General features: G+C 59.4%; 1 protein-coding gene across 1 annotated transcript; it reads right to left on the bottom strand.

The window, feature by feature from the left end:
• Positions 1–326: 326 nt before the first annotated feature.
• Positions 327–10,695, bottom strand: ALX3 (ALX homeobox 3). Its single transcript, XM_004420701.3, has 4 exons — positions 10,419–10,695; positions 4,976–5,292; positions 1,935–2,063; positions 327–1,537 (listed from the first exon to the last, which is right to left on the bottom strand). The coding sequence occupies exons 1-4, from the start codon at positions 10,693–10,695 to the stop codon at positions 1,229–1,231; spliced, it is 1,032 nt and encodes a 343-aa protein (XP_004420758.1). The 3' UTR covers positions 327–1,228.
• Between the last annotated feature and the right edge of the window lie 1,682 nt (positions 10,696–12,377).

The following is a 12,377-nucleotide window of genomic DNA, read 5'->3' as shown; positions in this document are numbered from 1 at the left end:
TTCCGCCTCCCCTCTATTGTCAGTTCAGCCACAGCTTACCTCAGCTTTCTCACTCCCTTTCCCACCCCCAATTTTACCCTCCAGATGAGCCCAGCCCTAGAGCTAGACTCCTCACTGCTTCCCTGCACTGCTGAAGCCACAGAGACCCTGGGCAGGTGATAGGGCCAGGCATGGTATGCATCAGCCTTGGGGGCTTTGCTGCAGGCACACCTTCCCCTAGCCTCCTGGATCTCTGCCAGCCTCTCAGGAGGGCCTGGCCAGCCTGGACCCCAGGCACAGACCAGCTCTAGAGCAACTGAGTGCCAAACTCTGAGGATACACAATCACCTGGTATAAAAAACTACTGCCACCTTTATTATTATGCTGGGCAGCACATTTTTTACAAAAGGATCTTTACAGAAGTGGGGGTCAAGATCTCAGGGGCTCAGAGTCTGTGGAAATCTGTTTCATTCTTACCAACATGCAACAATCCAATGAGTAAATCAAGGGAGCTTACGGTTTCCATGGCATAGCTCTGGCTTGATTCCGTGGAAGAGAATCCAAATATTTGGTGGTTTCTGGTGGAATTTCTGCCCCCTAGGAGGGGGAAGAGGACTCCATAGCATGTTGCAGGAGGGGGCAGAGGGCAGGAGTAAGGGATGGCTGGAGCTGGGGAGATGGGCACCTTTTACACTGACCTGGGGCTTCCAGGCCCTTGTCAGTGCCAGACACTGGGTGCACGCCCCCTGGTGGTGGGAGGGGGAAGTGAAGCCGGTCCTAGGTGGTCATACAAGACTGGTTTCCCCAAAGTCACAAGGAACTCCTCCTAGTTCAACCTGTGTCCTCCTCCTCCTCCCATTTTCTTGGGTTCCCTGAATGAGGAGCCAGTTAAGCTGTTTCAGCTGGAGGGATGACAGTTAAACTTGGATGAAGTCTGAAGGAAGCAGGACAATGTCTTCCTCCTTCTAGACCAGAGTCTGGGTGAGGGGACCCAGTATGTGGTAGGAAGAGGCCTACCTGCTTTGAATCCCCCTTTCTCCTGGGCAGCCCCACCTTATTCTAAGACAAAAGACTCCTTAGCTTGTTCCTTGCAGGAGCCTGAGAGGTCCCAGCCACTCTGCCCGGGCCTCCAGGAACCATCTGGGGCTTTGAGGCAGTGTTCTCTCTGGCGCCCAAACTGGGGTGAGGTGAGAGCAGCTGGGAACGGAAAAGGGGGTGGGCAGCTCAGTCTGCGTGTCCACACAGCCAATCACGTGGTCCAGTTCAGCAGGCTGGGCGGCTCCTTGGGCTTCACCCTTAGCGAGACGAGGCTTGGAGACTTATAGTCGCCATCCGGGGCAGGCTCAAAGCTGTGGCCCCCCAGGGGAGGGGAAAAGCCATGGATGGAGTAGATGCCAGGGTGGGCTCCAGGGGAGGCTGGCACCCCCATGAAGCCAGCCACATTCCCATGAGAGTGGGAGTATGGAGACATGCATGGGGAGGGGATGCCCTCTGGAGATACGAGGCAGGGGCCCCCAGGGCTCCCAGACCCTGGGCTGGGCCACAGGGAGTTCTGCAGCTGAAAAGAGAAAAGAAGGCCCATGAATCAGTAGCCCCAGGGGCTGCCTCCCTTACCTAGGAGCTCTCTCTTTACTCTTAGGGCTCTAGAAACTTTCTAAGCAACCTTAACTTGGCCTGAGTCTAGAATCTGCTCCCTCCTGCCCCCAAAGTGGCATCTCAGGAGGTCCCTGCCACTGCCTCTCAAAATGAGATTTTCTTTAGTGATTCCTCTGTGCCAGCTGCTCTGCATGCATCCTTCATGAGACAGGTGGGAGCCCATTTTGCAGAGGAAGAAGTGCTTTACCCACCGTCACACAGAGCCCCAGTGCTGCTCCAGGTCCCCCAGGGGCCAGAACTCTTGCTGGCTACTCCATGGGACATGACCAGGCCTTCACTTGGGCAGAGTGTGGTCTCACCTGGGGGTGGCTGTCTGTTCGGGGCAGCATAGAGATGTCGTAGGCAGATGTGAAGGGGCTCCGCCCCTCCTGGATCTTCCCATAACGCTCGCGTTTCCGCCACTTGGCTCTTCGGTTCTGGAACCACACCTAGGGGGAGGTTGAGGGGGTGATAAGGTAGTCCTGAGGAATGGAGCCTGCTGGTGAGAGAGGTGATGGTGTCCTCCTATGGGGTGGGGAGCTGGCTCCGGGCTGGAGGATCTTAAGCTACAGGAGTTTGTAAATCCATATTCTTCTCGGCCGGGGGAGCCTGGGATGAGGCCTAGGAGAGGCCCAAGCCCAGAGCAGTTTATTGGCCGTATGTGCCCACCCCCGGCCCCACTCCCCAGGCTGAGTCACTCTGGTTCCCCAGCCTGGCTGTGTCTGGTAAGGGTGTTGTGGCCCCAGAGGCCCTGGGCACTTCCTAGCTGTACCAGTGCACATACATTAGGTTTCTAGCCCCCCCGCCTCATCTCCTTTTCCAATCTACCCACCTCACGGCATCTGAGGAATTTTAAAGATATTTCTATTCAGGTGCTGGTCCTGCTTAAACCCTCAGTGGCTCCCTGGAGACTTCAGCCCCCAGCCCAGCTTGGCACTGACCTCTGCTGCTCTCCACAGCCTTATCTCCTGCCAGGCAACACCACTGGACTCTTCCTAGCTGCCTCCCACCCCAGCTTGCCTTTGAAACACTCTGCTACCTGCTCCCCTCTGCCTTTGCTCAGGTACTCCCTGCCTGTGCTACCTTCCCCCCACGCATACATCTGAGCTGGGCACCCTCTGCTGGACTTCGTGATACCCGGCATCTCTCTAATTGTACCTAGCACGTCCTATTACCATTATCTGTTTTGGAATCTGTCTCTCCCGTTTATTTGTGAGCTCCTGGCAGGTAAGGGTGGCCTATCTGTGTCCTCTGTACCTATCTGTGATGAATTTGTTGTTTTGTATGTGCCCTATGACTGTTAGATTTATGTGTATTGGTGCATGCATTTTGTATTTCTATCATTTAATAAATGTGTCAGGCTCTGGGATAGACACTGGCAATATCAAAACCAAACCAAACCAAACAATCCACCTGCTTTCCAGGGATCTAGCTTGGAGCCACAACAGAAGCAGCTATGTGTGTGTGTGTGTGTGTAACCCCACTCCAGCCCCTCATGCTCCCCCACGGGCATTCCTACCCATGCAGGCAGGTGAGGCCCTGACAGTTAAGAAGCTGGCCCCTACCCCCCAACCCCGGTTGCAGAGATCCCAGAGCAGGCCTGGGGTGAAGTCAGGGAAGGGCCACCGCACCTGCCCAGCTACCTGGCCTTCCTTTCTCTCCTTTCCCTCCCCCACAGGCAGATGAAGGAGCCTGCAGCCTGTGAAGCGGATCACTTTGCTGGGAATGCTTCCCTGTCACCACCCGTTCTCCCTCAGAGTCCCCACCCGTGCTCTGGACCTGCCTTCTGCATTGTCCTGTGTGTGGTCTTATTTCTCTCCATGGGGTGGGGCTTATGGGTGATGTCATGCTCCTGTCCCAGAAAACATCCCTACTCCAGGGCCTCAATCACTGGGGAAGCTTCTGGGCTAGGTCTGGGAGCCTTGTGGCTACCTCTGCACCCTTCCAGGGTTGAAAAGGCCTAGGAGGAGTGGGGAAGTGTGCTCTACTTCCCCAGAGCAGTTCCATAGGGGCAGCTATTTCACACCCCACCCCAGAGGCTTGCTGAGGTGTCTAGAGACTTGATGTTCTAGACTTATGTAGTCTGGGGTTGTCTTGCATGCTGGGCTCTCACCCTGATGGCCCCAGGCCCTGGGGAACCTTGGGGGACAGTCCTGAAAGTCTGTTTTGGGTGCCATCGGGGAGGAACATGGAAGCAGGAGGACCCAGCAGAGAAGGGGAAACAGCCCAAGCCCCTCTTGTCCTACGTTGAATTCAGCTGTGGGGCCTTCTCTGCTAGACGGCAGCTGGCCTCCTGATAGACTGGCCTGCCAGGCCCCATATTCTGCCAGAGCTGGCCCCTGCCCCAGTGCCTTCAAACAGTCTGGAGAGGCCCAGGCAGGGTGTGATAAGTGTGAGCTCTGTGGTGGGAGAGGGAATCTCCTCACGTCCTGAGAAGCCCAAACCTAACCCCTCTCCCAGTACCTTCTGCTTGGCATCAGGGAGCCTGCTGTTTATCAAGCCGGTTCAAAGCAAGGCAACACCGACCATCTTCCTCTTGGGCCAGACTCTTCCTGAAGCCTCCTTTCCTATCCCCACCCTGCTTGCCACCTTCTTGCTCTTTCTCATTTCCAACATGGCTTGGACATGGACTTTCCCTGCCCTTCTCCTTTTCCCCTGTTCCCAGCATCCCTCCATCCCCCGAGCCCATCCCCACAGACTGAGCTCCATCCTACATGAAGCTGGCCTCAGCCCCATCCAGGAAGCCTGGGGCCTGACCTCTGTCGTGGAGTTTGTTGGGTGGGGAGAGACTCCTGGCCAGGCTCTCCCAGCCCAGGTCTGGGAGTTGGCAGGACTGAAGGATGCTGGCTCAGGATGGCTTTGAGCATTCACCGAGCCTGAGAACCCCCAGTGGGGACCCTCCCATTCTGGGCAGCCCCCTCAGGAGCAGCCCTGATATGTGTTCAGCATTTCACTGCTTCCAAAATGCTGTCACACCTATGATCCTCAAAGATACTCCTTAAGTAGGTAGTACTATCCTCTTTTCCTGAATTGGGAAATGGAGACTGAACAATTCAATGACATGCCCCAAATCACCTGGCCAGCTAGTAAGTGGCAGAGCTAGGACACCCACACAGGTCTTTTAACTCCAAGAGAACATCACCCTCATGCACATGCATAAGCCTCAACTTGAGCTGCAAGTCCGTGGCTGCAGCAGAGCTGGGCATGGAAGGTGAGCCCAGGAGGGTGGGCTGGGGACAGGCTCCTGGGAAAGGCAGCTCTCTGTGGCTCTAGCACCCACCTCTCTCAGCCCTTCCATGCTCTGGCCCATGGTCTGGGTGGTCAAGGCAGCCAAAGAGCCCCATGCCTGAGGCGACCTCACCTGTACCCGGGCCTCCGTTAGGTCCGTGCGCAGAGCCAGCTGCTCCCGGGCATACACATCAGGGTAGTGGGTTTTCTGGAAGACTTTCTCCAGCTCCTCCAGCTGGAACGTGCTGAAGGTCGTGCGGTTACGGCGCTTCTTGCTCTTGTTCTTGGCCAACTCCATGGAGTCTGGGAGTCCCGGGGACAGAGGGACGCGCAGGCTTGCCAGGCAGGGGCCTGGGGAGCCTTGCAAGTTAGAGGGCCCGTCTCTGGGGCCCCCTCGGCAGTCCAAGGGCAGCTGGGGGAAGCTGGCAGCTTTGGAGGCCTTCTCCTCAGCTGCAATGGAAAACACAAAAAGGAGGATGGAAACCGAACCAAGGGGTTTTGTGGGTGGAATGGAGGGAGGGGGAAGAACGTTGACGCTTCAGTCCCCGCCTCCCCCTTCCTTTTTCTTCCCTTCCTCCACAGCAGCCACCCTCCATGAGAGCCTAGTATTAAGAGGCCTGCCTGCTGAGCCTCCAGCAGGGGAGGGGGGCCCTGGGGAACCATGTGCTCTGTGGTCTGGGTTGATCTGCTGGGGCCAGAGGGGGGTTCATTTCGGGGAAGCACTGTGGTGGTACGTCCCACACGGTGTGGAGATGCCAGGATTGGCGCCATGGCAGGGCCTAGTGCAGAGGTGGGAGGAGGGGGAGAGGATGGGGTGGTTGACATGTCCCCACCCCTGCCAGGAAGTGCCTCCTGTCCGTGACCCTGCAGGCCTTGGTTCCCATGTCCTTGTGCCCATGCCTCTGCTCCCAGGACCTTTGGCTGGTCTGCTTGTGCCTCATTCTCTGAACCCCAAATGTCAAATCTCCCAGCCCTGGGGTATGAAGGGCAAGATGGGGCAAAGAAGTTTCAAGAGGGATTGTCTCATTCCTCCGAAAAGTGTGATGTTTGGGCAAAGACTTAAGCTCCAGCATTAGAGAGGCAGGAGATAGGCTATGCTGGGAGAAGGAGAGTTGGGGGTGTCCAAATAGGGCGCAGCCCCTAACCCATCATTCTCATCATTGTCTGCTCCTCCCTCCTCAGGAGTTTCTGACAGCTCCCCCGTTGCCCGTGATTGCAGACGGGGAACAGTTCCCAGCAGCCGCACTCTGACGTGCTAACCCTCACTCAGGAAGCTTGGTGGAGCCCCGCCACCACCGACCGGGGCATGGGGAAAAATGGGTCATCCTGATGGCCCCCGCCCTCTCACTCTGGTGAGGACCCCCAGTGGCGTTGCCATGAAATCTTTCCTCAGCAGTCCTCTGGGAGGGCAGGAGCAACGCCCCACTGACACACAGCCCCTTCCCTGGCCCCAGGCCCATCCCAGCAGGGGCCTGGCCCCCAGGAGGCCCAGCAAGCTGGCACCAAGAGGCAGTTTCTTGCCTGGAACTTGGTATTGGGATCACAGCTGTAGTTGGGGGAGGACAGGACCAGGGAAATGGGCTTTTGGGGTTCTGGGTCTGATAAGTCCCTGTCTGCATTGTGGAAGAAATGTTGGGTAAGGTTCCCTTCAGCTGGAAGGTGGTCAGTGACTTCCCAGGACCACCCAGGCTGTGAAATAAGCTCCGAGTTGTGAGTGTCCTGGAGGTCTGGGAGGGTCAGGTAGGGCCTGCCCTCGGGGGGGGGGGGCTGTGCACAGCGACATCCCAGGCACCAGTTCTGCTTCTCAACTCAGGTGGAACACTGGAGAGTAAATACTGCAGTACCTAACTTCTATTCTTGGCCAGCATATTTTGGTTCTAGGGGTAGTTCCATTTGGTAGGACCTTAGGAAGGAGGACGAGTGGAAGTTGAACCAAATAACTGAAAACAGTAAGGGGGACCAGGGAAACTGGAAGGGGAGACCCCACACGCAGCAGGCCTGAGAGGGAGGGATCTTGGTGTATTGAGTTCGGAGGGAGGCCCTGCTGGACTCCAGCAGAAAAGGGTGAGAGTACCTCAGGGATGGGGGTCAGGGGAGCACTGACATCACTGCAGAGGATTCCCCACAGCTCTGGTGCTTGCTCATCTGCCTCTTGGGCCCTCAGTGCCTGTCTCAATAGGATCTGCCCAGAGGAAGTCACCAGATCTGGGGCTCTGGGACTTGTCTTCCTGAACTTAAGCCACCCAGCTACCAGGGTAAAAGATGAAAATGCAACGGGACTTCTGAGAATAGCTATCCAAAAAAGGGCCAAGCCTGCTGGCCTCTGCTGGCCTCCCATGCCTGCCCATTCTACAGCCCTGTCAGGGGACCAAAGAACTCCCCTCTTCATTGTTATTGCCCTGAACCCTCCTCCATCTGCCTGGAGAACTCCATGGACAGGGTGGCATTCTCCCTCTTTGGGGGACAGGGGCATGACTCATAGCACACCAAGCAGCCTCCTGAGGAGCAAGGCCCAGAAGAGATGGAGGTGGGATAAATGGAGAGCAGGAATGAACACCAGCAGTTTGGATCTAAGCCTATAAGGGGAAGGATGCGCTGTAAGGCCCGGAGCACATTCAAGGTGTGTACAGGCTGTGTGCAGGAGTCACTTGCACGTGGTGGGGACACTGGGTGGTTAAGGGGGAGTGCTCATGTTGGAGATTGGGAGCCTGGGGCTCAGCCACCGGTGTCCATGGCCTGTACAACCGCAGAGCCAGAGCAGCAGTCTGTTGGGCCTGAAAGACAGGAGCCAGGACAAGGACCTCTGCGACGGCGCAGAAGCTGTGTCCCTGACTCGGCTCTCCCGCCCTGGGCACTCCCCCGCTCCAGGGACAGCCAGAGCCCCTACTAGCGGCTGCCTCGAAGCCACTGAAGCCCGGGAGCGGCACTGCCCCCACGGATGGCGTGGGGCCGCAGGACCAACCATCCAGCTCTCAGCTTTCGTGGCAGCCTTGCTCCGCGCGCGCGCGCGTCTCAAGCGAACCGCAGAGCTCGCTGAGGCCTGAGCTCTCGAAGCTCTCGCTGAAGACCTGCAGCCGGGTGTGGACATAACCGTCGTGTGTAGGACCCCAGCAGGGCCTTGGTGCTTCCCTTAAAGGTCCTCAGCCTTGGCCTAGAGACTTCAGCCAGGGGCGATGACTTGGAACTCTCGAGACCCGTGGTCGGCCGGTGAGCGCGGCCCTTACAGTTACCCAGCTCAAGGCCTCAGCGGCGGCGGGAGCATCCAGAAGTGAGGGAGCCAACCTCGGAGACAGACTGGGCGGCCCCCGGCAGAGGAAGAAGGACCGGCCATGCATTTCTTCGGCCCTCAGAGCAGTCACGCGCAGAGGACGCGAGGGTGGCTGGCAAAGACAGGACGCGGCCGTGGTCCAGAGCAGGGCTGGGCGCTCTCCGCAAAGGGCGAGAGCGGAGCGCGGTGCGCCAGGCTCTCGAGCGCAACTTCCCGGCCTCGGCAAAGACCGCGCCGCAGATGGGGCGCAGCTGCGCGCTCACTGGTCTGAACTGGAAACGCTCCCAGCCCGTTATTTTACACGCCGGGGAAATAACGAGGGTTCGCTCTTTGCCCGCCACTTCCCACCACGTAGACTGCGCGGCCCGAGCCCCCGGGGCCGTCCTTCCCCAGCAGCCGGGCTCCGCCGCAGGCCGCCCGCCCGCGAAGTCCCGGCCAGGGCACCGGGCGGCCAGCGGCAGCCGGGGTCTCTCCCCAGGCTCCGCTCGCACTCGCGGCGCCTCGTTTCGTTTGGCCTGTCCTCGGCTCATCTTGAATCGTTAATTTTCCTCTCCCACTTGTTCTCATTTTGCTATTTTCTGCTCTTTTAGGATGTCCTTCTTTTCTTTCGTTTTGTCTGTTCCTACTCTCTTCGTCCTTCCCCTTCTCCATTGACCCGCTTCCTTCGATCTTCCGCTCGTCGTTCCTCATTTATTCTTTTCCGTTCTGCACAGCTCGCTGACAGCCGTTTACCTCTCGTTCTCGCCTCTGTCCTCCGTTGTTTTGCGCAAATTCTTTTTCCCTCTTTTTGGTTGTTGTTTACACTCTTTGGTTTTATTTCCATGCATTTCGTTGTTGACACCGTCGCGGTCCCTGGGTTGCTCCCCGCCGCTCGTTCTGCTCCAGCGCTCTCGGCAGTTTGTTTGGCGCCCGGCCGATCCTGGCGCCCTCGCGGTCCGTGCGGGATCCGGCGCGCCCAGCAGGGACGCGAGCCCGCGGGTGGGTCCTGCCCGACGCGGCGCGCCCAGCCAGGCCGGGTACCTGTCCCTGGCGGTGCTCATGGCGCTGCACGGCCGCCGCCGTCTGGCTGGGATCAGAGGAGCCAGGCCAACTGCTTCTCATTAAGTCCTAACTGTGGTTTTTATCAGGAAAGCCTCTTTCAAAGGGCACAGACACGCAGCTCCGCGGACTCGCTCATTTCCTCCGCTGACCCCCACACACCTCCTAGCCCTCCCCTACACATTCCCACCGCCCCGGCTGGGCCAAGGCCAGAGCTGCCTGGCTACTCTGTGGAGGCCCGGGAGGCGCCAGCGGGACGAGGGCGGGTTGGGGCCGCTCTGGGAGGATCCAGCTCTGGGCCTAAGCTGCGGGCTGTGGCAGCGCAGATGGGGCGGGCGCGGGCGCCGAGATTCCGACAGGCCAGCCGGTACAGTGTGCGGCGGTGGGGCTGCGGACCCGCCTGCCAGGCCCCGGCGTTCAGGTTCTCGGGAAACGGTGCGATCCAACTGGCCTTAGCGCATAGGGCACCGGCCAGGAGCCCGAGACGCCCAGGGGTTAGGCCCTCCCAGGCTGCTCCCGACGGCCCAGCGGTGACGATCCAGTGCGAGGAAGTCAAGACTGCGAGAAGGGCGGCCATACCGTGCATAACGACGGGGAGGCCAGGTTAGTCTGAGAAATAAGAACACAGTTATTCTGTATTGAGAATGGCCCCGGCACTGGCGGACCAGCCGCGGCCACTCCGCCGAGCGCCTAACGCGCAGCTAGCGCCCTTCCCGCGGAGGCTGGGCCTGGGGAGGAGAGGCCGGCGGAGGACAGGCCGCAGCCCTCGGCTGAGCCCAGCTTGGCCACTCTTGGTCGGGGCCCAGCCTCGGGGCCCTTAGCGGGCGCCAGACACAAAAGCCGCGCGCTTCTATCCCCAAATCGGGGCCAACGGCTCAGTGTGGCGCCCGGGCCCTGGGCCCAGTCCGGGCTTCTGGGTAGGTGGCAGTTCCAGCCCAACTCCGGCCAAGCATGATCTTTCCTTCCCAGCTCCGGCCGCCTTCGGGCCCAACTGGGCCCCGGCCGTCGCTGCTCCACCCTGTCTCGACCTCCTCCTGCCTCCCATTCCCGTCGCTGGAGGAAGGGTGGCTCTGCCTCCCGCACGGCGCTGGCTTTTGCCTGGCCTGGACCAGCGCCCGTCCAGCTTCTGAGGGAGCCGTGGCGAGGGGCGAGAGGGTCAAAAAGTTGAGAAACAGGCGAGCAGCAGAGGGAAGCGGGGAGGCCCGTGCGGGCCCGAGGAGGGAAGGGGAGCGGGTCGGGGCTGCGCGCTACGCCCCGCGCCGCGCGTTACCTTCCGCGGGGCCCTCGTAGAAGTGGCCGCCGTTGAGCGCCGGGCCGGGCCCGAGGTCCTGCAGGTACTTGGCGGGCGGCTTGGCCGGCTCTGGGAGGTAGGGCTCCAGGGGCCCGCAGGCTGGAAAGCGGGTCAGCCGCGGGCCGCGGGGCGGCGCGGGGTGCAGGTGAGGCGCGGAGGTGGGGGTCCCCTGGGGGCCCGGAGGCTCGTCCCCCGCGGCCGCGTAGGGGCCAGACTCGGGCCCCAAGCCGAAAGGCGCGCAGCGCTCAGGGTCCATGCCGGCTCGGGGCGCACAGGCCGCCGGGGCTTCGGGGCTCGCGCTGCCCGCGCGGCCTGAGAGCGCCCGCCAAGGGGGAGGGACCTGGGCGCGGGGGCGCGGAGCCCCCGGGAGCGGCGCGCGCCGCGGGGGGCGGGGGGCGGGAGACAGGGGAGGGGGCCGCGCCGCTGACTTAATGCTGGAACCATCCACGTCACGTGCAGCCCCGCGCGGGTTAACCCCTCCGAGCCCGAGAGCCCCCTGATTCACCCCAGTCCCCATATCTGAGGCAGTTCGAGGAGAGGGGGAGGAAGCCACCGCCTCTCGAGGGCAGAGTCCCTTTTGTTTGCCCGTCACGGTGAGTCCCTTGTTCAGAGCAGCACCCTTGGTCCTGGTATCCAGGCTAGAGGCTTCTACCCCTAAAGGGGTGACGCACTTGTGGGGTGGAGCCGCCCCTTCCATCCCCAACGAACACTTGCAGGTCTGGCCTCCTGACATCAGCCTGGGATAAGGGCTGGGGGCAGGTAGGGGCCGGGCTGGATCACCTAATTCTTTGCTGGGAGTTAGCTGGAGTTAGGGAGTTACTTTGCTGGGAGAAACGTTGCCTACAGCAAAAACACCTCCCTTAGAGATCTCTTGTTTCTCACAGGGAGGGGAGTCATTGAGAGTATTGTGTGGAACAGGTCCCATCTGGGAATGGGGGCTGGGGAGCTTGGGCCTATCATTAATTAGCTGTGGGATCTTGAACCAGCCACTAGCGTCCTCATCTGACTGTGGAGACTGTACCGAGTCAATCCTCAGAGTCCTTCTATATATTCCTGCTGTGTTGCAGAGGCAGGGCGGGAGCAGAAGGAAGACTTGTAAGGGCAGCTCAGGACTGAACAGGGTCCAGCACAGGCTGCCTTGGGAGCAGGTGGAGGAGTAGGTAGAAGGATTTACATTTGAACAGCAGACATGGAGTGAATGCCTGTCAGTGGGTAAATGATCTGGAAGTGCCTGGGGACCCACTGGAGAGAGGCTGTCTGCAGCTCAGACCTCAGGGCTCTGCTGCTCCAGGCCTGCTGTTTTGCAGGGAGGTAAGTGTAGGACTGCATCTCCTAAGAGCTGGGTCTCCCCAGCCAAAAGGAAGCATAGGACTAGTGCAGTAGCCTAGAATTTCTGAAAAGAGAAACAACCCCCACCCTACCTAAGATCTGGAAGAGATACCCGAGGGCCCTAGGACCCTGCTCGCTTCTGTGGATTGAGGAGTCCCTAAGTCTGGGTTACACCGTTTTTATTTTCAATGCTTCCAGAGACTAGGGAGTCAAACATCATTTGTATTTCATTTGAATTCTCAGTTTTTAAAGGAATCCAAGAGGCCTGGTGTGAACACCTCCCTCTTCCGCTGGGGGCTTAGAGGGGGTTTCTTGGCTGTCCTCAGCCGGAGTTGGGCTGTAAATCAAGGCGAAACAGGAACCAGAAGCCTTGCATCTCACAAGTAGTCATTAAGCCATTATTAAACATACCGTAACTTCTCTGAAGCCTTATTGGTTTAAACACCACATTGGAGGCATTATGGCCATTAGGGCCGCTAATCACAGACTGCAGACCGGGGCAGTGAGATGGAGCACCTGGGGCTGGTATTTCTAGCCAAGAGGGAGGCTCAGCTCAGAATTAAGCTTCCTCTCTGGCCTCACTAGGGACATCCATTCTCCAGGATCCAG

This window comes from Ceratotherium simum, chromosome 2, assembly GCF_057802395.1.
Source record: "Ceratotherium simum simum isolate JZ-2026a chromosome 2, ASM5780239v1, whole genome shotgun sequence".
Lineage (NCBI taxonomy): Eukaryota > Metazoa > Chordata > Mammalia > Perissodactyla > Rhinocerotidae > Ceratotherium > Ceratotherium simum.
The sequence above is the reverse complement of the archived record's forward strand: the minus strand, read 5'-3'. Positions and strand labels throughout refer to the sequence as shown.